The sequence below is a fragment of the Phoca vitulina genome, unplaced genomic scaffold (genome assembly GCF_004348235.1).
Source record: "Phoca vitulina isolate PV1807 unplaced genomic scaffold, GSC_HSeal_1.0 scaffold54, whole genome shotgun sequence".
Taxonomy (NCBI): domain Eukaryota; kingdom Metazoa; phylum Chordata; class Mammalia; order Carnivora; family Phocidae; genus Phoca; species Phoca vitulina.
Window position 1 is genome coordinate 3,436,856 of NW_022589757.1, and position 22,932 is coordinate 3,459,787.

The window sequence follows — 22,932 nt, forward strand, 5'->3', positions numbered from 1 at the left end:
ATTTTCCAAATGATTTTATTTTCTTATTTCTTTTGCTCATTCAGTTAACCAGGATAGTTACTCTACTATATGTAATACTGCACAGTTTTAGAAAAAGATACATTCTTTCCGTTCTGTAGATTGAGTCCCCCCCCCTTTTTTTTTCTTAACACCAGTGTGATGACCTTGTTCACATAATAGGATTCCCCTGCTTTGTAAGTGTACAGACTCAGACATGTATTACTGGCCAGATAATACACAAACGAAGCATCACTGTATATGTCAAACCAAATTCTGATCTATCAGAATGAGTTTTTAAGATCCAGTTTAAGATCCAGTTTAATACTTAATAAACTGTAAAGCCGAATACAAAAATAAGATATTTTTATCTTAAGGTAAACTGGTCCTCTGGCCTGATATTAGTAGCATAAAGAGAAGCCACTGTACCAGTAATGGATGATAAAATTTATATCTTCTAAGCCAAGATAGAGATCCTAGGAAATTGGGGGAACTTGTTGAATGGGGCCGCTCCTTCTCTATGTAATTGTACCTACCTTCTTCAGTGGGATCACAGTCTTCTAGGATGGTACTGGAATATTATTACATTGACACATGTATTTTTAAAGTCACAAATTACTTCAAGCTTGAGTGGGGACTCTTAGGTCCTGTGCTGAACTAATAATTCATTAAAATATTTTACTTTTTCAATATCCCCAAAATAGCAATCAGGGCAATACTCGTGGATACATGTCATTTGTAGAAATTCAGACCTATGATTTCATGCCCCTTGAAGTTTCAGTGATCAGACGCGTTCTAGTCGAGTATTTCGGTGTTTTATAGTTTATTGAAGGTAGATAAACACTTTATATTTTGATCTTAAGAGGCACACAGCTGGCATTGGAATGAATTTACTTCTGATTAGAGAAAACCATCTTACAATTATTTTTTACACAATATTTTGTCAGAAAAATGTCTCTTTGATATATATTGGACCTTGATAAGCAATGCCCTGATGTTATTGAGGACTTTTTTTCAAATAGTAGGTGGATTTTTATAGAATTTTGAAGTGGACAGAAATATTAAGTCAGTTTATGTTCTGATTTTATTTTAGAAACGTGAGGACTTTTTTTTTTTAAGTATTTTTATTTTTGCAAGAGAGAAAATGCACGAGTGAGGGGAAGGGGCAGAGGGAGAAGCAGGCTCCCCGCTAAGCAGGGAGCCTGATGAGGGACTCGATCCCAGGACCCTGGGATCATGACCTGAGCTGAAGGCAGATGCTTCACCAACTGAGCCCCCCAGGCACCCAGGACTTTTTGACATTATATTCTCCTCCCTGTGCCTAGCATGGTGCTTGGCACATAGTACTGAGTATTTAATAACTGACAGATTTTCTTGAAAAAATTTTTAGAACACATACAAGGGAATTCTTTTACGTCTACACTTACTGATATGTGTGGAGAAGAGTTACATCTGCTTCAGTGAAATACAGAATTGAACCAGATGGTCTTAATGAAAGGTCATTCTCCTAGTGATCTGCTATCTTTGAAATGGGTCTGTAGAAATCTTTCCAACAGCCATAGCTTACTGTTTTGGAATTTTCAAAATATACTGTACCTTAACTTAGCAACACACCAATGAACCTGTCGTTGTCCTCCTCGTGCTTTTTTATTGAGTTACAGAAAAAAACACTTTACCAAGTGGACACGTTGTTTAATTTTGTTTTGCATTTACTAGATTGCAGTGCGAGGCCAATAAATTAAACTCAGGCAGTTCTGTTGCTAATTACACCAACTTCTCTTGAGTATCAGATATTCACATCCATTTTATGAATATGGTAGGGAGAATAACAACTGTAAAACAAAGCAGTGTGCATGTAAGTGACTGTTAGCGTGCATTTCAGAAAGGATGAATGCTCACCATATGGTACAATTACTGTGTCCAAGTTTTCAAATTAGCTTCTCTCATCCTCCTTATTACTGTCTTTAAAAAGAGAGGAAAAAACCCAACATGATTTATCTGCTCTGCAGCAGAACTCCTGACGCAGAACAGCAACCCAGTTCTGTCCAGTTTCCCGCAGCATAATAGAGGCTGTCGGACTTTTTTATACTAATTACTGTGTGAGCCTCAGATGAACCCCCTCGATTCACAGGGCTTTGTCAGGGGAGGGGCTGACAGTGTGTCTGCCCGTTTGCAGCTGTGCTGTGGCTTTAGCTTGCTTCACATTATGCTGCTTTTTAGACTTGACAGAAGGGTGGGCTTTTTTTTTTTTTTTATTATTAAGGCAAAGCAGCCTTGTAGCGAAATGGTTTAAGCAGCTGCATTGTAGGGAAGCACAAAGAAGTTATTATTGTGTCTGTTTAGGGGGGTAGGACGGAGGGGGAGATACTCGGCTGCTGTTGATGCCGATTGTTGACTTGCCATCTGCCAGATAGGGAGAAGAAAAAAAATGACAGCTCCAGCAGGGTGTTCAAGAGGTTGTTTGGAGAGACGCATAAACATGTGCAGATGTCGAACTGAATAATGGCTAGAACTTGAGACGGTTTATGATGCTGCTGATGTTTGTGCATATACAGAATGAATGTATGTGTGGATTTGGTTAACCAAGGGTACATACTAATTATCATTGTTTTCCTGCCCGCCCCCCCTCCCCCTGATTTCGTTAATTAGTTTAGGGGCTTAATCCTTCCTCTTCCTTCTCTTATTCACGTATAGTTGCAGAAAGCAGCTTCTCCTCTAAATGGCAACGCAAACTTTCTCCTTTGCCCATAGAGACGGCAGCTCGTCTAGTCGGTTCATATGGGCTGTGAATTGTTAACTGAGAACGGGAGATTTGGGCTCGGAAGTCAGGCAGGTAAATGGCCACGCTTTTCATGTGCACACGAACAGTTTAACACTAGTCAGTATTGTCAACTATTACTTGAGACTGAATTGATTTGTTTTCTAGCCGACCACTAGGGGTGAGATAGAGAGTCCCGAATTTATGTTACCAAGTAATTCCGTCCTACTTTGAACTCAGATGTGACTAGTTGTGAAGCAAAGTTGTATGGGAACCAGGCCTTCTCGGTTAATACTCTTTTTTCTCTCGGTCATCTTTGATTCTGTAAATGACAGGCATGCATTGTCATCGCGGAGTATGGGTTTGGCTGTAGGTTTCCTTCTGATCCCTTCTTGTCATTAGGTATTAGAGATGTGGTATCTCTGTAATTTTTTTAAAGGCTATGATAACACTCAGAGGGAATGTTTATTAAATACCTGTTTGATCACTTTGACCTTAAATAATCGAGAAGAAACAGTGATGTGAGGTCCAGTTTCTCAAAGGTGTTTCTGTTCTAGGACACCAAATTTTTGTAAAATTTTATTTTACATATTTATTTTTAAAAATGTTTGTCAAATCTTAAAATCAAGCATGATGTGAGTGAAATTGCTGGAAAACAAAAAGAGAAGCCTTGACTTGTCTTTCCCCCCTTTTTCCCCTATTTGGATTTATATTACCAAAAAAAAAAATGTGTGTGGTGTAATTAAAGAGTTTTTATTTTAATTTTTGGTAAACTCCTGTTGCCTAAAACATTTAGGGTTTTGTTGCGTAATTATGAAGCAGAAATGCCTAACGTGTGGCTGAAAGGCAAACGTAACTGACAGAGCTTTGTGACCAGAGTAATGTCTTTCTGAAAGGACCGAAGGAAGATTATCTGTTATTTTCCACTCTTCCTAAAGAAACAGAGGTCAGGTCTATTTAGAAAAACTTTCGAGCTCACTGTCAATTTCTCTTCAAGTGACTCTAATCTGTGTCTGCTGCAAAGGCTTAGAGACTTCATCAGCCACACTGGACCTTGCCTTTGTCCTGCTGTTGTATTTAGTTTTCTCTTTTATTTAGAGGCCACCGTTTATGCCCCTATTTTTGTATGTGGAATTATGTACAAATACTTGTAGTTTCACGGTCAGGACTGATATCCCTGCTAAGTCTGGGAACAAGCAGCATGCCGTTTTCCAGGTAGGGGCATTATTAAACCGAGTGAGTATGGTGTGACAGTCGGGGTGCCAGTGAGTGGCTGAACAAAAGCAAGCTTGTATAAGAGCAAACTTGCAGTTCTGGCCTTTATTCGTCATGTCATATTACTTCTCCTTTTTTCAGAGCCGTTTACCGAATCTGACTAGTGCAGGCAAGTATACTTGCTAAGGGGATTAAAATATTAAAGGCAGAGCGTCTTTGAACTTAACACGGACCACGTCCCTTAGATGAGTGACTTTACAGAAGTCCTTTACCTACTTAAGGGTCAATTTCTTCCCGTGCTACAAGAAGGCCAGGAGAACTGCTAAGGCAGAGACCTTGTGAGGACTAAATGAGATGCTGATGTATTTAGAACGTCTGGACCCTGTGCCGTGGTAGCTGTTAGAGGAGTGTTTGGGTCTGGGGAGGTGTGGTGTGTCTGTAGGTCTACAGGTCTGTAACTGTTGTGAGTGGGGCGTCTCCCAATGCTGGGAGTGTTGAATGGAGAGCACGCACTGTTCTCGAGGTCGTGGAAGAGATGTAAGGTGCTTTCTTAGAACCTTATGTCTGTTTAGTGATTTATGATTGTTTCATAAATCTGAAGGGAAGTTGATTGTTGAAAGAGAATACAAGAAAACTGTTGAATGTAGCTATTTTTGGGGTGTGATACGAGTGGTTACTCAGGCATGATTTCATATTGTATCTTATAAAATCATTTTCTACCTAAAAAATTCAGCCTGAGATTGCTGAAAACTGTATTTATTCCTTTAATTCAGTATTAATCTCATTATCTTAGAACTACATTTTTCTCTGCTATGGCCAACACTTACGCTGTATTTGGGTTATAAATACAAATATTTTAAAAATAAAAACTAGATTTTCAGACCTATCACAATGACTAAGTTTAATGATTGTAGTGAACAAACAATCCTAAAAATAATGTTTTATCTCCTCATGGAGTTTTAAAATATGATGTGATTGTCCCGGCTCTTGATTTTGCAGATGAAGACACTGATGAGGCTCATACAGTTCTGAGTGTGGGGGTGGCACAGTGTTTCCTGGAGGGGAGAGGGGGTGGCTGTGGCCGGCGACAGAGTCCCTCCCGTCGGCGTAGGCTGGTTAGTGCCCACGAGTGTGCAGGTGGTTCCTCAAGGTTTTTCCTCTCCTCCCTGATTTTGGGTGAAGAGTCAAGGAAGGCTGTACCCGGCAGAGCTGCCCCATCTGGCTGCTGAAGTGGTTAATAGGACTGGGTATAGTGACTAAGGACTTCTGTTTTGGTTTTGAAGAATAAATTGGTTACACTTAAAAAAAAAAAAAAACAAAAACCAAAAAACCGTCAATCTGAATGCTATAGAACACGATGCTGGCTTCTCAGAAGGAGATTTTAATATCTAACAGCACATAGTGATAAATGCCAGTGTTCACGTACAGATAGTTAAGTGTCATCATTAATTTTCTTTTTAATAATGGCCTCCCCAAAACAACTTCCAATACCAAAGAAGTGGAAATATCCCAGAGCCCATGAAATGTAGCGCCACAGATGAGGAGGAGACTCTCCCACTGTGAAGACATAGGAGTGAAACTGGTGCTTGGTGTATTTTCAGGATAATCCAAAAAGCCTTGAGGAACTTCTAGCGTTAATGGTATATAGATGCATTTGAATTGTGCTTCAGAAAAATCCTGCATGAATAGTAATTTTTAAAAATATTGGCCAGTATGTTGAAAACAGAAGAGTATTTCTCTGTCTGACATATTCTTTAAGGCATCTTGCTAAATGTTTTGGCTTAAAATTTTTAATGTGTTTTAGTTTAAGAAAATCTGATTAAAGATGTTGGTAAACTTGGTAGCACTTTTTAGAACAGAAGATGATTAAGATACAAAGGCAGAAAGGCAGAAACCGTGAAGTTCGTGTAGTTTTTGGCTGGGCAAGTCACTTATTTGCTTGAGACTGGAACACAGCATCAAAGTTCATAATTTTATACTTTTAAGTGAAAGCACAGAGAACAGCAGCTGTTGTTTCCTGGCATCTCTCTGAGGAGATATTTAAACTTAAGTATATATATTTATTACAGAAAAGAGTTTTATGCAATGACCTTCTTTCCCTTCTCTGCATTTACATTATGTTCCACTGACTCTTAAGCTAACTCTGGGTACTTTTTGTTTTCGTTAAATAGGTTTTGGAATGTAAGAATTTTTTTTCTTTGACCTTAAATTTTCCATAGTATAGTATAATTTAAAAAGAACACTACTGTTCAGTGCCCGTAGCACATATTTTAGGAACCCTGTTTAGTCAAAGTCACGCCAGGTCCTGGTATAGTTCCTGAAGGGAGAGTCATCATCCCTTAACTTGGGGAAGCAAGGGCTTTTCTTAAACATAAATACAAATTCTATATGAGGGTGTATTTCCACTCAATGGGAACCATATGTGACAGTAAAGTTTGTTATTTACCTGCTTATAATAATTTTTATCTCCCTTCAGGAGCTCACTCACTGTAAGACTGCTCTTCGGCTTGGGCTGGGTTAATTGGGGGGCGATGGTGGCGTGCGGTTGGATGGTCACTGAGTAACTTCCACGTAAGACTCTGACATGAAGATTAGCGCTTTTTATATTCTTCAGTTAAAAGTTTGCCATGTCGCTGTAGTATACAGGGCTGGTTATTCAGCGTTGTGTATCGAGTGTTTTGTACATCCTAAAAACATTCTTTGACGAGCAAATGCCAGAAAACTTTTTTCCTACTTTGCGTGCAATAGGTGCTTTCTGAGGAAAAGGAATAAAACACCCAGTGCACGTTGCATTAGGTCCAGGAAAGGAAATTGATCATCCTCATGCTCTGTGAAGATTTTTACAGTTTTAGAAGCAGTATGAAAATTAGGTCAGTGCTTTGACCCTACCCTACCCATTTGTCATTTGTCTTATATTTTATTAATAAGTGAGGGGTAGTTTGGTGCTGAATATTAATCTCTTTGAATTACTTTATCTTTACTCAAAGATTCAAATGTTCTGGTGTCCTGCGGTTTTTAAATAACAAATTACAGACGCCATTATGACAGAAACTTAATAGAACTTAAGAGAGTATTTATACAGTGCAGAATCATTTATGTAACTGCATTTCATTGGATTTTGAATGACTTTCATGACTGATACCTCAAACCATTTTCCTTCATGATGCCTTGATTTCAAGAAAATCTTTCCTTTCAAACTTACTGGAAACTCTGGGAAACAAACACTCTTAAGCTTATAGAGGTACAGATAATGATGAGGAAAGAAATACGTATGATGAGAAATATGCCCATTTCAGGTTTTCTTAAAAGATGGTTTTTATGGGAAGGGTAGGTGGATTGTTTTCTGAAATTTCCTGTCTATGTGTTAGGTAATACTGCCCTCAGAGGGCCAAGGTAAGTAAATTCATTTTTAACATTGAGAAGCAGCTTTTCTGCTCTTTATCTGATCGATAAGCTTGCTTTGCGGAGGAGGAGTGGACTTCTTTGAATAACTGAATAGTGTTTGATTTGTTCTGTTCTTTTGAATATGTTTGCCGTCCCTGCACTTGCGTGTGCTGACCACATCAAGCCCATTCAGCCTTTTTCTGAGAACATGAAGGCAGACGACAGGCCACAGACTGCTACATTAGATCAGTTTACAAAGGGGTAAGAAAATTACCTAGGAAAGTTAAGATGATTTCAGTTGGGTGTCTTTTAGCTTTTTGTCTCTTGGATAACAGATACTCTCTTACTCAAAATTATTTGAACCACACTTTCGAATATCTAGCCCAATTCATTGAAATGAAAACCTTATTTTCCCTTCAGTTTTATAAACCTAAGCATAATCACAGCTTTACAGTACAAATCAAGATTAATTTACTTCACTGGATATGTAGTTGTTACATGTAAATATAAAATGTACTACCAGTTGAAATATGGTATCATTTCTAAGTATTTATGAAAGCCTGACATTAATGTATGGTTTAACACATACCCAAATTCAGAGTGGTTGAGGTTAAATAATTAACTTGCACAATAAAAAAGGAAGAGTAAGAAAGGCCTGGTATAAAAGTAGTGAGTTGTATACTCTTGTGTTTGCTTTTTGTATGTGCTAACCTTTTATGAGATAATTTGAAAGAAACATGGAGATGTTTAGTAGTAGATCCAGTGGGGTGCTTGATTTTTTTCCCCATAGATTTACTTGATATTGAATCAAGAAAGACTGTTTCTGTGACAGCATTATCTGTTTTTAACAAAAGAGTTCAATTGGTTGAGTATAAATGATATGTAACTCATTGTTATTGGTAATAATGGGGGATGAAAATAGGATATAAGCAAAGTGAATAACAAAAATTGAAACTTTTTCCACAAAAAAACAGCATCTACTCTGCTCAGCTAATGTGAAACAGTGATAGTCGGGCCAAATGAGATTAACAAATTACACTTTATTTTAAATACTCCACTTTTGTGTAGTTTAATATGCTTATGTGTATTAAGCACTTACTATATCTTTTTTGGTTAGCCGTACTTTATTCATTTAACAAATGCTGTGTAATGCTCAGTATTAGCCAGACGTTGTTCTGTGTACTTCAGAAATATATTTTTTAAAGATTTTATTTATTTGAAAGAGAGACAGAGAGACAGAGCATGAGCAGAGGGCAGGAGCAGAGGGAGAGGGAGAAGCGGGCTCCGATGCGGGGCTTGATCCCAGGACCCTGGGATCATGACCTGAGCCGAAGGCAGACGCTTAACCCATTGAGTCACCCAGGTTCCCCCCTCATAAATATTAATTCAGTTCTTCTAAACTGTTGTCCCCATTTTCCAGAAGAAGCAGCTGAGGCACAGAGATAGGAAGCAATATGCCCAAAGGCACACAGCTAGTTGGTGGTAGAGTTGGCGTTTGAACTTCAGAGTATGTGCTTCTCACCACTGGTGTAATATACTTCCTCCTTTTGAGGGCTTGAGCGGTGTGGCAGGGCAGGATTTTGTTTACTTCAGCAGATCTTTATTCAGATCTCAACTCTGTCCTTGGCTTGCCTCAGCATGGCTGTGCAGAGTGAGGCTACCCTGGCACCTGTCTCTCTGTGTCGCTGTGGGGAAGTCATGGGGGTGACACCTGAGCAACGTGCATGGCTCTGTGCACTTGAGTGTCCCCTTCATCCTGCCTTTTAGCACTTCTTCTGTTCACCACTTACCTGCTGTTGAGACAAGTCTCGGTCAGTATACGGCCTCGGAAAAACGAAGGGGGAGGAGGATGGGGTTGGGAAGGCCAGGGATTTGGCCCCAGAGGGACAGAGTTTGTGGTTTGATGTGGTGTCATTTTCGGGTCTTGTGCTCCTGGAAATTTATTACAGGGGACACTCAGTAGGTCTGAGATAAAGCCCTATTCTGCTTTGTTGGGTTTTATTCTACAAGGCAGTGATTTGAATATAGGGGTGGGAGGGTTGAATCACCTGAGGGTTTTTTCAGATGGCACCGCCCTTCTCCCGATGACCAGGCGCTGCTGCCAGCTCCCACCATCTGCCCTAGGGAGACACTGATGGTTGTAAATGCTATCCATCGGATGTGTTCTAACAGAAACATGGGTTGAGCTATGCAGCGTTGTGTTAGAGTGAGATTTCTGTTTGAGAGAGCTTTGCTGACATGAGTGTGGTTTATGTAGTGGTAGGTTTATTTATTCAATTAATGGATAAATACCAGCCGGCTCTGTGGTAGGTGCTAGAGGTGCATAGTGAGTAGGCTGGTGTTATGGACTCCCTGCCTCCGTGTTTGATATTCACTAAGGCTATTTACTGCAGTGAATATATAATGTAGGAGATTACATTAATTTAAACATTTAGGGAATATGGTGTGGTGAAATGGAAAATATTTCTAATAAAGAAGTTGTAAAATGTCTTCTTTTAAAATTTGTCCATTTCTTCGAAATTGTTTAAAGTTCTGTGGCCCTAGCTACTTTGTTAAAATAGTACGGGAGAGACCGGGTGTTTAATGCCCTGTGTGGAGTTGGAGACTTTTTGCTATCATGCAGAAAGCAGATTAAAAAGAAGGCTCTGCTTTCACAATCTACAAGGGCGTAAATGTAAGCAAAATAATAATTTAGCTCACATTTAACCCAGCAGGAAGCTGAGTGCAGATTGAGTAATTCTCCACAACATATCTACTGCTATGTAAACTAATCTCACGGTTTATTCTTCATTAAATTGCCAAGATGCTGTTTTTCTGTTGGCTAGTTTGTGTGAATGCTTTTTGTTCTCTCTTTCTTCTCTGTCTTTCCATTCACCTTGCTTTTCTCGCAAAGTAAAACTGAACACTGTAATTCTTTTAAGATGTTCTTAAGTTTAAAAGGATAATTAGTTAAGTATCACAGTTTTGAAGTGTAGGGTTTTCGAAAAACAAAGGAAACCGGGATTTGATTAACTAATTTACAGAATACCTGGAAACAAATACCGGAATGCTAAAAGATAGGTGATCATTGTGCAGTTTTCTGGAAAAGAGAGGAAAATGATAAAGTAGGTGAAGTACCGGCAGGCCACCGTTCTGACCTTAGAGAAGGTCACTCTGGAACATCTGTGGTATTTAGCGCGTGGGTCCTTTTCTCGTCACTGCTTCAGCTTCAAAGCAAAACATGGGCCCCAGCCTTCTTTGGGAAGGAGATATGAAAACTATACCTAATATAAAAATGACAAGTTCATGCATTATGCAGTGGAAGCACAATCTCTTGACTATAATATACTTTTCAAAATAATCATGAAGGAGCATATGTGGGAAAGCAGAGGAATGTGGGTACATCTGGAAAGCTTTTAAGGCATCTTGGAAGCACAGTGCAAAATCACCAAAATTGTAAACACCTTCCATCTGGTCAGTTGCAATGGTAACATTGACCAGTACAAGAGCAGACAAATCTCTCAGTGACCTTATGTGACAGCCAGACAAGCAGGGTGAAATCATCATAAACATTTGAGTGTTTTGCAATATGACCTCATTAATCAATACTGTGCAGAAAACCATGAGAGAAAAAGACTGCTCAGGCAGGATCTTGAAACTTGAAAGGCTCAGGTGTGTTACATGTTACGCTAGGTGAAAGAAGCATCGTAAACGATTACCAGGCCTCCGCTTGTATTGTTGTGAGGCTTCCAAGAGGAATGGGTGCAGGGCCCGATCTTGGAACCAACGCAGCAGCAAACCAGTTCTTCCATGAAATGTTGAGGGATCCTATGCTGATATTCCTGCCAAGCCCTTTCCCCGCAGGAAAGATGTTAGGGAGCACCATTCCACAAGGCATGTGGGGTGCCCTGGGAAATGCCACGCGTGGGAGATGCTGCCACCCCTCGGTATGACTTCCTAGATCACGAAGAACTTCTCGTTTTGCATTTTAATTGCCCAAAGCATCCACTTTTCTGCAGTACTCACAGCTGCCCGCTAGGCTTAGAGCGCCACGAGGGCAGGTCCTGTGCCTGGATCCGCCACGCCTGCGTTCTCCATGCACGTGCGCATTTTGACACTCAAACGATGTATTTTTGAATGAATGAATCTATCAGAAGCCCATCTTCCCCGGTTCTAAATAAAAGTGTTTCAAGAACCTTGTGACGCTTTGAGCTATGAACAGTACCTGAAGATGAGGGAGCGGGGCGGAAGTGTGTAGTGTTTTGGGCATGTGTGGTAGACCCCACCCAATTTTCAGAGACGATGGAGACACAGCCAGAGCTGGTCGATGACGGTCGAGGAGACTGCACAGATGACACCGCAGAGTGTGACCTGCAAGGGAAGACTGTGCTTGAAAGGACTAATAAAAGGGGAATGACAACCCAAACCTCTGCGTTTGTAGGAGCTGAAACACCTAATCAACATAGATCTAGTAAGCTGGTAGAATATGCAAAAGTACTTTCATTTTTTAAAAAAGTTACATTTCAGATTGTCCCTGTGAGTTGAAAAATTGTTACTATGCTAGCTCATTGCAGTGTAGATAATACAAAAAAAAAATCCTTAGGATTATCCTCAAGACACTTGTAAGAGAGGACGATGATAATTTCAGTGAGAAATTCTACTTCTTTTATTCCCTGAGACACATTCATAGGGCTTTTACTTAGATCTATTTGGAATAGAACACTTGCAATGCACTATATAAAAATGGAACAGACAATTTTAAAGATTGCAAATGTTTTGTTATGTTTATCACCATGCATTTCCGCAGTAACTATATTTGGCTGTATGATTTTTAAGATATTTAAGACATAGCACACTATTGTGAATTATATATTCAGTATTTGTTTGTGGTGCTAATATTTATTTATGAAAATCGACTAGTGGAAAAAAGATTCTGCTATATTTTCTCTTAGGTGGTTCATGTGTAAATTTGGTTGGCATCTGTCAACAAGCAACTAAATACGTAACTATATTGTAAACGATGAAATTAATCGATTTTATACTGTTATCAACATTAAACCTCTTTTTGTCTTAGGTAAAATTTGTCCCATGAAGACTTTTACTTAAGACTAAAGCTTTCTTAAAGTCATATAAATCTATTTTGATTGAAAGCTGCCATTTTTGGGTTTAAAAGCTGTTCTTGGGAAATTTTAAATTATTTGATTTTCATGGTCCTGTACCCTGTGTATATCATTTAATAAAAATGATTCAGAGAGATCTGAGATTTTAGCTCTTTTTTTTTTTTTTTGGAAGACTAGTTACTCTGATATTCTTACCCCTGTCTTGAAAATGAAGTATTAATTAATTAATTAATTAATTTTGTTGTGGGATAGCCTTTTCATTTCTTTGGAGAGGATTCAAGTTTTATGTACCTGACACTAGCTAAAGAGACTTTGGTTTTGGGGGTGATAGAGTAAATTTATTACTGATGGTTGCCTGTTGCCTCATTTATGACCATATTCGTGCGTGAGCGTACTACTGATTAGTGGAATATTTAATGCAAGCTTGGAGATGAGTGGTTCCACTATTTAATAATAACAAAATCTAACTCACGCTGCACTCAGGTGAGTGCTTTCATGTCCTGTCCTTCAGTTTGCTGCTATTATGCTTCTTGGGTTTCAGATCAGGAGGCTGGGAGTAGAGAGCTTAAAGTTCCCATGGCTGAGAAGTGGAAGAGCCAGGATTCAGACCCACCCATGCTGGGAAGCTGCAGCATAACGCTCGCTCCGAAGCATAATGTTGTCCTTCCCAGAGCTTGAAGGATGAGGCAGAGCGGGGAAAGAACTGAGGCCCCATTGGAGAAGTTTCTTGATCCTGTATTGACCACGATTATTTGTTGTGACTTTTATTACACAGCATAGTGTTTGTCTTAAGTAGGGTTTCTTTTGTTCTGAAAATGTGACCTGCATGCCTTACGCGGTGGTAAGATGGCCCGTTGCTTGTTTGTATAAATACAGTTGGCTCTCCCCGCTCTGTAAAGAATGAAGGTGTAAGGTTATTTGTTATTAACAGACACAGCGAGTGTGGATATTACTCATTTTCCCCCTCTGAGATGACAAAGACAAATAGTAATGTTTTAAAAATGTGGATTGTGATTAAACATGGATATAAAATACAGAGAATATATATTCTCAGGAAAGCTGAGCTTATAGTGGTTTCGGCTTTATGATGAGACGGTGGTGCCTCCTTCCCGACATGCGCTCGCCCTCTTCCTCCGGGAGTGATTAGCTTGGGAAACCTATGTGACAGCACCAGCACGTGTGAGTGGCTGTTGGTACTTTCAAAAGCTGTGTCCCCTGAATCTCTTAGAGAAATCAGAATTTCAGTTTGCTTGCAGTACAGTTGTTGGTAACCAGCGTCATTCATTTTCTTTGTATTTTATCTTAGGGAAGAAGCTTATCTTAAAAATGATGCTTAAGCGTTTTTTCTAATTAAATTCTAAATGATCATGTGTGTAGGATTTGTGAAAAACAGTACTACACTTGTACAGACTTCTTTTCAATTGAATTCTGTCTCTATCTATTTTAATGACATCTTAGTTCATGCACCTAATTGTGTTTTTAGCATAGCGCATGCCAGTGGAGACGAGGCCGCCAGTAGATGAAGGGGTCTTTCTGCACTGTTCTCAGCCTGTACGTACTTGACTGCACAGCTAATTGTCTACCTCTTGCGAAGTTAGAGTTGGGACCAGGTTCTGGAACACAGCCTTGCTGTACAAATGCATGAATGCATGAATCAAATATTTATCAACATAATTCACTTATGGGGATACCAGCTGAATCATTTCTAGGGGTCTTTTTTCCCACTGGTATGTCTAAACAAATCTAGGCATTTCCTGGTTATTCTAGATGTAAGACCATTTGAATGTTTTCCTCAGTCTGCTTTTAGTCCTAAGGTATACATTTGCACTTTTTCAAAGTTGAAGTCATCAAAAAGTGCCAAAACAGGAGCTAGAAACCTGATTCTCAGTGAAGTACTAATGGAATAATCTGTAGTATGTGAGGATTGTCAAATACAAATGTAATTTGAAATTAGGTGAACAGTAGGAAAGGAGCACTGTCAACTTTGTTGGATAACCCTGAGTTGAATGCATATCGCTAATAACGAGGATCCATTTGAATACTCTATCAAAAATATTTAGGTGCAAAGTGAGTATGAATTTAAGCTCATACCATCTCCCATCTGAGGTTGTTATTAAAGATTAAGCCCGAGAGCCAAAATATTATTTGTACTCAGCTGGAGAAATCAAGAATGTCCTCTGTGGCCAACATTCACTCAAAAACACTGAGGTTTTTTATTTGTTTTAAGAGCTTACAGGAAATAAATTATTAAGTAAAGTAAGAAAGTTGGCAAAAGTCCAGAATCTGAAGTCAGTCGGTTATAACCAAGTGAAACTGTGACCTCTAGTAAATAGCCTTTCCAACCCCACATTTGACAAACAGGATTCTCTCCTGTTGATGAGAGTAGGTGGATCTTTTCCTTTGCGTTCGTAAGGTGTTAACTACGTGTCTCTGTTACCACTGATGCCGAGAACTTAACTGACCAATGGTTTGGTTTTGTTTTGGTTCTATAAACAAGCCTTTGGTTAGAGTGCTAAGAAACCGCAGTAAGTTTTCTAGGGCCGCTGTAACAAATTACAACAAATTGGGTGGTTCAAAACAAAAGACAGTAACAAATTCTCTCACCGTTCTGGACACCAGAAGTTAGAGATCCGGGTGTCAGGCAGGGTCGGACTCCCTCCAGAGGCTTTGGAGGAGAATCCGTTCCTTGCCTTTCCAGCTCCTGGTGTCTCCAGGTATTTGTAGGCTGGGGATGCGGCGCTGGGTCACGGGGCCTTCTCAGAGTGTCCAAGCCCCCTCTGCCTCACACGTTCAGGGATGTCTGTGATTGGATTTGGAGCTCACCCAGCTCATCCAGGATAAGCCCCTCTTCTCAAAATCCTTCACTTCATCACCCCTTTTGCCATCTTAGGTAATATTCCCAGGTCCCGGGGATTAGGGTGGGTACATATCTTTTGAGGGGTCACCATTCAGCTCACTACAGAAACCAAAATATCAGGATCCCTGTTGGGAAATATGCTGTTTCCAATATCAAAACACATGTACTTCAAAAAGCATAAAGCCTCCAGCCAAGGAGTGTGAGAAAGAATTGAAAGCACCCTTCATGAAGGGAGATAGAAAGTCGGGAAGAGATTGTGCTGGAAATCCCGTCCAGGTGTGGCTGTGATGCTTGCTGAAGGTTTATTGTGATAGCACATAGAAATGTTGAATCGGTACCCCATAAATGGCTGCTGCTTTTTTAAACAAGACTTTCGCCCCGTTACAACCAAGCTGTCTCTTAAATTAGTTGAAACCTATGGGCTATAAATATCAAAGTATGGTACAGCTTGGTTTTAATACAGCATGTGTAAATTTAGGTGTAAATGCTATGTTTAAAATACAAGATGTGATTGACTTTTAGCAGTCTCTCTTAAAAGGCTGGGTGGCAGAGAGGGCACCTTTGTTCCGGGCACTTCGCCCCATAAAAGCAAGGACTTTTTGGCCATATTTTTAGAACGGCTTGAGAACATGTTCCTCATCCAGACTCTCACTGCCTCAACTACCGAGTCAGTGAGGAGAGTGTGCAGGTCCCTTTTCATGACCAGCTGGACAAGGTCCCCAATGCGGCAGGAACAATTCTGCTTTGCCATCAGGGTGCCTGGTGGCCTGTCATGGTATCGTGGAAAGCTATGACTTTTTATACTCTCTGGAGCTAGGAGTCTTCTTCTTTTCTTCTGGGCCTAGTAGGGGGCGGTAAAGCTTGCTTTTTTGCTTTATTCCCTACCTTGTGAATTTGTGTCCTCGGTAAGGCCCAGTTCTTTGGCAGAAAAAGAATCCCTTCTTAGTTCTACTTTTGGAACTAGAAAATAAATATTTAATTAGACCAACACATCATGCTATTATATGAACTTGAGAACATTCCTGGGAACCTATAAAAAAGGATCTGCTTTCAGGAAGTTTTCAGAAGCCTTCTCTGAATTTTAGGGGGTGCCTGAAACCTGGTGTAGTACTGGAATAGAAAGTCCAAGAGTTCGAGTCCTTGTGTTTCTTATGTTTTTGGTCCACTACTGTGTCTCTAGGACCCAGAGCAAATAAATAAGTAAATGTACTCTGTCCTGAACATCTTCTTAGGAAGTCCATTCATATTATAAACAACGATCAAAAATCAAGAGTCTTAAAGTTGGAGATCCACTGTTAGCTTTCTGTGACAGTACAATTTTTGACTGATTTAACTGAATCAACTCAAAATTATTATTCAAAATTTGTGAGAAATAATACTTTTTATTTTATCAGCAATGTAAATTTTGACTTTTCAATTTTATTCCTGACTGCGAATGACTCCTGCACTGTCTTGGTGTAATGTATTATATGTCAGGGATACATAATAGATTTTTATTTATATATATATTTTTTAAAGATTTTATTTATTTATTTAACAGCGAGAGAGGGAACACAAGCAGGGGGAGTGGCAGAGGGAGAAGCAGGCTTCCCGCGGAGCAGGGAGCCCGATGTGGGGCTCGATCCCAGGACCCTGGGATCATGACCTGAGCCGAAGGCAGACGCTCAACGGCTGAGCCACCCAGGCGCCCCAATAGATTTTTTTTAAAAGAACTTTTTGGCAGCCAGAAGTCTTGCTGTAGACCATATAAAATATTCTAAATTTCCCAAGATTTGTTTAACAAAAAAGATAGAAGATCTGTGTGCTGGTGTTCTGTGTCTTTCAGCTGAGCCCCTGACAGCATTAGTAGCTGACAGGAAATTATTCTTAGAAATGAAAATTTGATGTTTATTTCTCTTAATTTCATATTTCTTGAATATGTGTTTTCAGTACTTTCATAAAATGAGAAATAGTGCTATCCCATTTTTCTTCTTTTAAATTTTTTAGATGAATTTGTTTTATCTTTTGTATACTTATTAAACTGTTGCTTATTTTTTAGCTTGATAGACTTAGAGCATCTGATACCAATATGAATCTGTTCCTGTTTTGCAGGAGCTTTTGAAATCTAAATATGATATTACTAATTAGATATTTAATATCTAATGATTTTAAATTTTATGTAGGAGTCCATAAGTAAAAATGGAAAAATAAAGTAAGTACAATCAAGAAAGGAACTTGCTTCATCTTTGTAATGGGAAGTGTGAATTTAACATTCTGGTTTTGTAAATTTGGCATGTGTTTATTAACCTTAGGGCCATATATTTTCACTAAAGCGAAGTCAGGAGGGGGGTCAAGTTTTCTTTTTCTTTCCCTTTAAGTGCTTTTTATGTGCTGGGATGATATTTGTATGCATCTCCTTCACGTATTCGTTCATTTGGTAGATTATTATTTAACATCTACCAGGTGGTAAGCACCAGGGTGGGCAGTTGAAGTACATCACTGCAAGGAAAAAGAACTGACAGTAATTAGGACCAAAGGGGAAAATCAAGTTTCAAAGCAAAAATTAGAACATATCTGCCATTGTGAGCTTGATGGCTTCCCAGTGCTTACTTTTCTGATGATACTTGCCTAACCAAATGTGTCAACACTTGGAAGATCAGTATAACTCAGTGAAGCAGTGTTTTCTAAAGGATCCATGTTTGATGTTGCAAAATCATGCATAGTGTGTAAAAGATTCATTCAACGTGTAGTAGAGACCAGTGGATTTTCACATAACAGTAGGTTTCTTGACATGGTTTCAAATTCCACACTGCAGTTAACCTTTCAGAAAACCTCAAAGAAAGAGAGCCATAACTGTCCCAATACTCTGCCCTTTGCGGCTGCATACCTGTTGAGCCAGATCTCTTTCCTGTATCTTAAACCAAAACAACATACCACAGTAGAGTGAATACAGAAGCAGATATGAGAACCTGGCTATCTTCTGTGAAGCCAAACATCAAAAGAGATTTTTTTTTTTAAATGGAAAGAAGTTCTGCTCTTTTGCTGATTTTTTTGTTTTAGAAAATATAATGATTTTCACAAAAATGTTAGTTATATTACACGTAATAAGTTTATTGTTATTTTTAAAGGAAGTAATAAAGGCATTTAAACTTTCTTTTCAGTTCCTAATATAGTAAACGTAGACATAATCTACCTAAATAGATTGTTGGAGTTGTCAGTGATGGTTAAGGGTGTAAAGAGGGGTGAGGTAAAGAGCTTGAGAACTGCTGATCCAGAGGCACACCCCATATCTGAAATGTATGTTGGGGTGAGACTATGGAGTTGCTTACGTTTTATGCTAAGAGATTTGTACTAAACAGAAAGAGTCAATATTTTTGAGCAGAAAACGACGTAGATCAAAGTGGTACAGACAGAGGATTAATCTGGAAGGGATAGATGCATGAGGATGGAAGGGGGGAGAGCAAGGCAGGGGGGCAGGCACAGCTCAGCAGCAGGAAGGCAAGGCGTGAGGGCCCCCTTTGGGTTGGGCTAAATGAGAGACATGTGAAGGCAGCGCTGGCCTAGCCGAAGGAGAGGGAACCAGCCCCATGTTAGCCTGAGTTGGGCAACTGGGGTCCAGGGAAGAAGCTGACTTGTAGGGAAAGTGGAACTGGGTTCAGTTTCTTGCAGGGCTCTGATTCAGCATTTGAGATCGAAGAACCAGGTAGAAATATCCAGTAGAGAACTGACAATTTTGAGACCAGATAGCCTTCCATCTCTTATGGTGTCATGGAGCACCTCTGTTTCTTAAAATTCAGTCAAGTCGCTTCTTAGGTAAGCAGCTTGTGATCTGGTTGCTAAAAATGTATATTTTGATAGCTAGGTGATAGTTTATGTCAAAATTTGATACATATGCATTTATTGACTGTTATGTGCTTGGCCTAGTACCATGTGTTCTTACAGTTACTACTCTTTGTGTGAGTGTGTGTATGGTTTTTAAGCTCTGTTAACCCATGTTCTTTCATTTTCTTGACTTATTTACAGCATTTTCCAGAAGATAATTTCCCTATTCAGAACAATAAAATGTTGTTTAAACAAGTTATGATCGAGATTTAACAATGAAAAGACTTTTCCCCCTTTCTTCTTAAAAAATGATGCAATTAGTCAGTAGTACATGGAAGATAAACATCTATTTCATGTTCCTCCTTATGATAAGTGTTTTTCATCGAAATTCCTTGATACTGTATGTGGATGATTTACCAAGGCTTTTTAAAATGGTTGAAATATGCTCTAACAACCATCTGATAAAATGAAAAACTGAACAAAATGTGTACTCAGATGAATGATTCTCTGAAGAAATAATGGTGCAAATGAATTATCAAAGTGTGAAATCATTAAAAACAAAACATGTTTGAGTTTTTATTGAATCTTAATTGCAGGCTTATGTATTTTCTTTTGTAAGCTAAGTTAAAAGAAAATTGCCTAACTAAATTTTTAGAGGCCAGTGTTGTGGGACATATATTGTACCATAATTTATTTTTCACATAAAAGCTGCTGTTCATTTTTTTCCCCAGCATTAACATGCATGCTTTCCTCATGTAGGAGAATATATAAAAAACTGGAGGCCAAGATATTTCCTTTTGAAGACAGATGGCTCATTCATAGGATATAAAGAGAAACCTCAAGATGTGGATTTACCTTATCCCCTCAACAACTTTTCAGTGGCAAGTAAGTTCATTATAATTGTTGATTCACCTTGTATTTATTTATTTGTATGACCTCATGTGTCAGCTATCTTACAATATAGGAGAAGCCTATGAAAAAGTTTAGGCTTGTATTTAAGTGCAGGGAAGTTTTCAGCTTTGATACAATTTCAATTCCTTAGCATAGGGATTATTGATGATATATGGTCTTATATGATACAATATAGTTGAATATAGAACCTAAATTTGATAAATACAATTCCCCAAATATGTACCTCAAGTTTTTTCTTTATAAAGTGTAAACAGGGACCTTTGAACTCCGTTGCTAAGTGAACTTGGTTGTTAAGACTGTTGCAGGACCTGGTACGTTTCTAATCGGTTTCCTGTCGTGATCTGAGCTCTTTTGGTTGATCATAGGATGAGAAACAAGTGATTACTTCAGAAATTGTTTTCTGGGGAGATTTTATGTTTGAAGTTAGATTTTTCTTCCTTAGAAGTATCTAAGAAAAATGTTTGTAATGAAGATTTATTTAGGAATTATATATTTTCTTGACCATAGCCCAGAATAAACTGAAAGATGCTGCTGCTGGTGGTTCTGGCAACAGTTATCCTCGCTGTGTTATGACCAGGCTCTTCGGGCTGGCTATATTGATTAATCAACGAAAGGGTTGTCCGGTGTTAACTCAGAAATAAAGCATTTGAAAAAATAATGTTAGGTTAAAATAAACTTGCATAAGAGCTAAAGTCTGTACCATTGAGATAAAGTCTTTAGCCAGACACCATTCTTAATTTTGATTTTGGTTATATGTTGTTTTCTGTTAGCTACATCTGAAACAGATAGGAGGTAAAGATTGAAGCAAAAAAATTAAAATGAATAATACCAAATAGGAGCAGAAAAAAAATGCAAGATAACAAAAGTCCTTGAATGTTAGAAAAGTCATTTTAAAATTGGATAGAGCCCCAGCCTTTTTTATGGATACTATCTTTTAATTTTTTTAAAGAATATGATAAAGCAGTAAACCAAAGGGTTTGTGAAATCAGTTGAGTGGCAAGAATACTAACTTTAAAAACAAACAAACAAACCCAGACACCTCTCTGTTTCTATAAATGGATTTTTATATAGGGATTTCATTTTTTAAGAAGTGAGAACACTGTTAATATGTACGTATTAGTTAAGGAAACCATTTTCCCCCCCACCAGAATGCTCATTAGATATTTATGGCTTTCTTTTAGTAGTAAATGATTTTTAAAACCCTGTTGTCAATTGAAATAGTATCTTGTATATTGCATTGACTTAAGAGCACATTTTCATTCTAGAGACTTTTGGACTAGCATTTGCTTCAAAGTGATAGAAATTGGCTTTTAAAACACTAGCAGCACACATTATCTCCTACATAAAGCCAGTACAGTTCTTAGTTTCTCTATTTTACTAGCAAATGGTATTGGTTTGTCTGAAATAATTTACAAAAGTACAGAACTCCTGTATCTGCTGATCAAAATGCAGCATTTTTTGACCTTATGAAATTTCACACCCCAGCAAGTTTTAAAGACATACTGTATGTCACAGTCTGCCCACATCTGCTCCAACACTTCCACTGGCAGAGGCTGGAATCAATGCTACACTCCGGGGGAGAGATCCTATTTAGTGACTGACAGCCTATCCGCGAAATAAATATTAGTCGACATCTGTAATCTTTACTCGTATAATCAAGTAGTTGTAGGTAATTGACTCAAACAAGTAAAGTTGTAGACCGCTCCTTCGTTTTCAGAAGTGTGTTAACATGTGTCTTAGACCAAATAAGCTGTTTAAGACTGATGGTTCTTAAAACTTGACTTACCACGATCTTAAGCTGCCGTGCAGAAATGAGGCGTAGTGAAATGGACGCTGGTTGAAGAAGTCGTTCCAAGTTCAGCTTTGCCACAAGGCATGAGTATGACCATGGATGGGTCATGCTCTGAAGCTCTCAGCATCGTGGGAACACTCAGATGTAACAAACTTCAAGGCCCCTTTGTCTCCTACGTGCTGTGGTTCTGTGAGGGGCAGTTTGAGCAGACTGTTGCAGAGTGAATAGGAGTTAAGTAAAGTAGGGGAGAAGGATATTCCAGGCTGAGGGGGACAAAGAATGTTTTTATGAGACATTAAAAGAAGGAAGAGTTGGAGCAAGGAAGGGTTACTTGGCCAACAATTCCCCTCTGGCCCTGGCCCCCTTGCGTAAGCGAAAAAAGAGACGATTTTACCACGTATTTCTAAGGTATGTTGGGAAACGTTATATATGTATATTCCACTGAGAGCTACATGAGTCCCCTGTTTTTCCTGATAATTAAGAAATGTGACTTCAAATTTAATATATGTGGGTTTTACTGGAATTTGACCAAAATAGGCTTTTTATCCATATGAAAAAGGGAAGTAGGAGAACTGGTAGGGACTTGGAATCCCTCTTTCCAATCTTCACTAACTTTCACCTTCCTTCCTTTCTGATCTAAAGTTCCCCCAAACATGGTGTATGCTCCTTGTTTCTCTTAATCCACTGCCGTCTCGCTTTCTCTCTCAGTCACTTGATTGAAACCAATCTCCGTAAGTTCTCCAGGGACCACTTTACTTGCTCAGACGAGCAGACATTTTTCAGTTGTTCTTTTCCTGGGTCGACACCTCGGGCTGCGTTTCATACTGTTGGTCCCAGCTTCTCTCTTGGCATGAATGTTCTGGGATGTCTCTCTCTCCTGCTGTTCTTCCTTTGCCTGTTGTGTGGATTGTGATATCTCAGTGGGTTCTGGCCAAGGACGCTTCTCATTTTATACCCTCTCCCTGGGGGGGTGTCACATTCACTTGGAAGGCTTCAGTTCCCACCCATGGGCAGCTTATTCCCATAAGATGTATCTTCAGGGCAGGCCTCTCTCCTGAGCACTAAGGTACTGTACTCAGCCGGCTCCTGGACATCTCTCCCCGGGTACTTCTTGGCC

At 39.1% G+C, this 22,932-nt stretch overlaps 1 protein-coding gene across 5 annotated transcripts in view; it reads left to right on the forward strand.

The window, feature by feature from the left end:
* The window catches only part of AKT3 (AKT serine/threonine kinase 3), a 303,411-nt gene that overhangs the window by 104,240 nt on the left and 176,239 nt on the right, over positions 1-22,932 (forward strand). For 3 of the 5 annotated variants that reach the window (XM_032389380.1, XM_032389385.1, XM_032389379.1), the window contains exon 3: positions 19,871-19,996. The exons of 1 other annotated variant lie outside the window; for it this stretch is intronic. In XM_032389380.1, coding sequence (XP_032245271.1) covers positions 19,871-19,996 — 126 coding nt within the window. Of the gene's footprint in view, positions 1-7,547; positions 7,600-19,870; positions 19,997-22,932 lie in introns of those variants that run through there. One more of the 5 variants, XM_032389381.1, reaches the window with a different exon arrangement.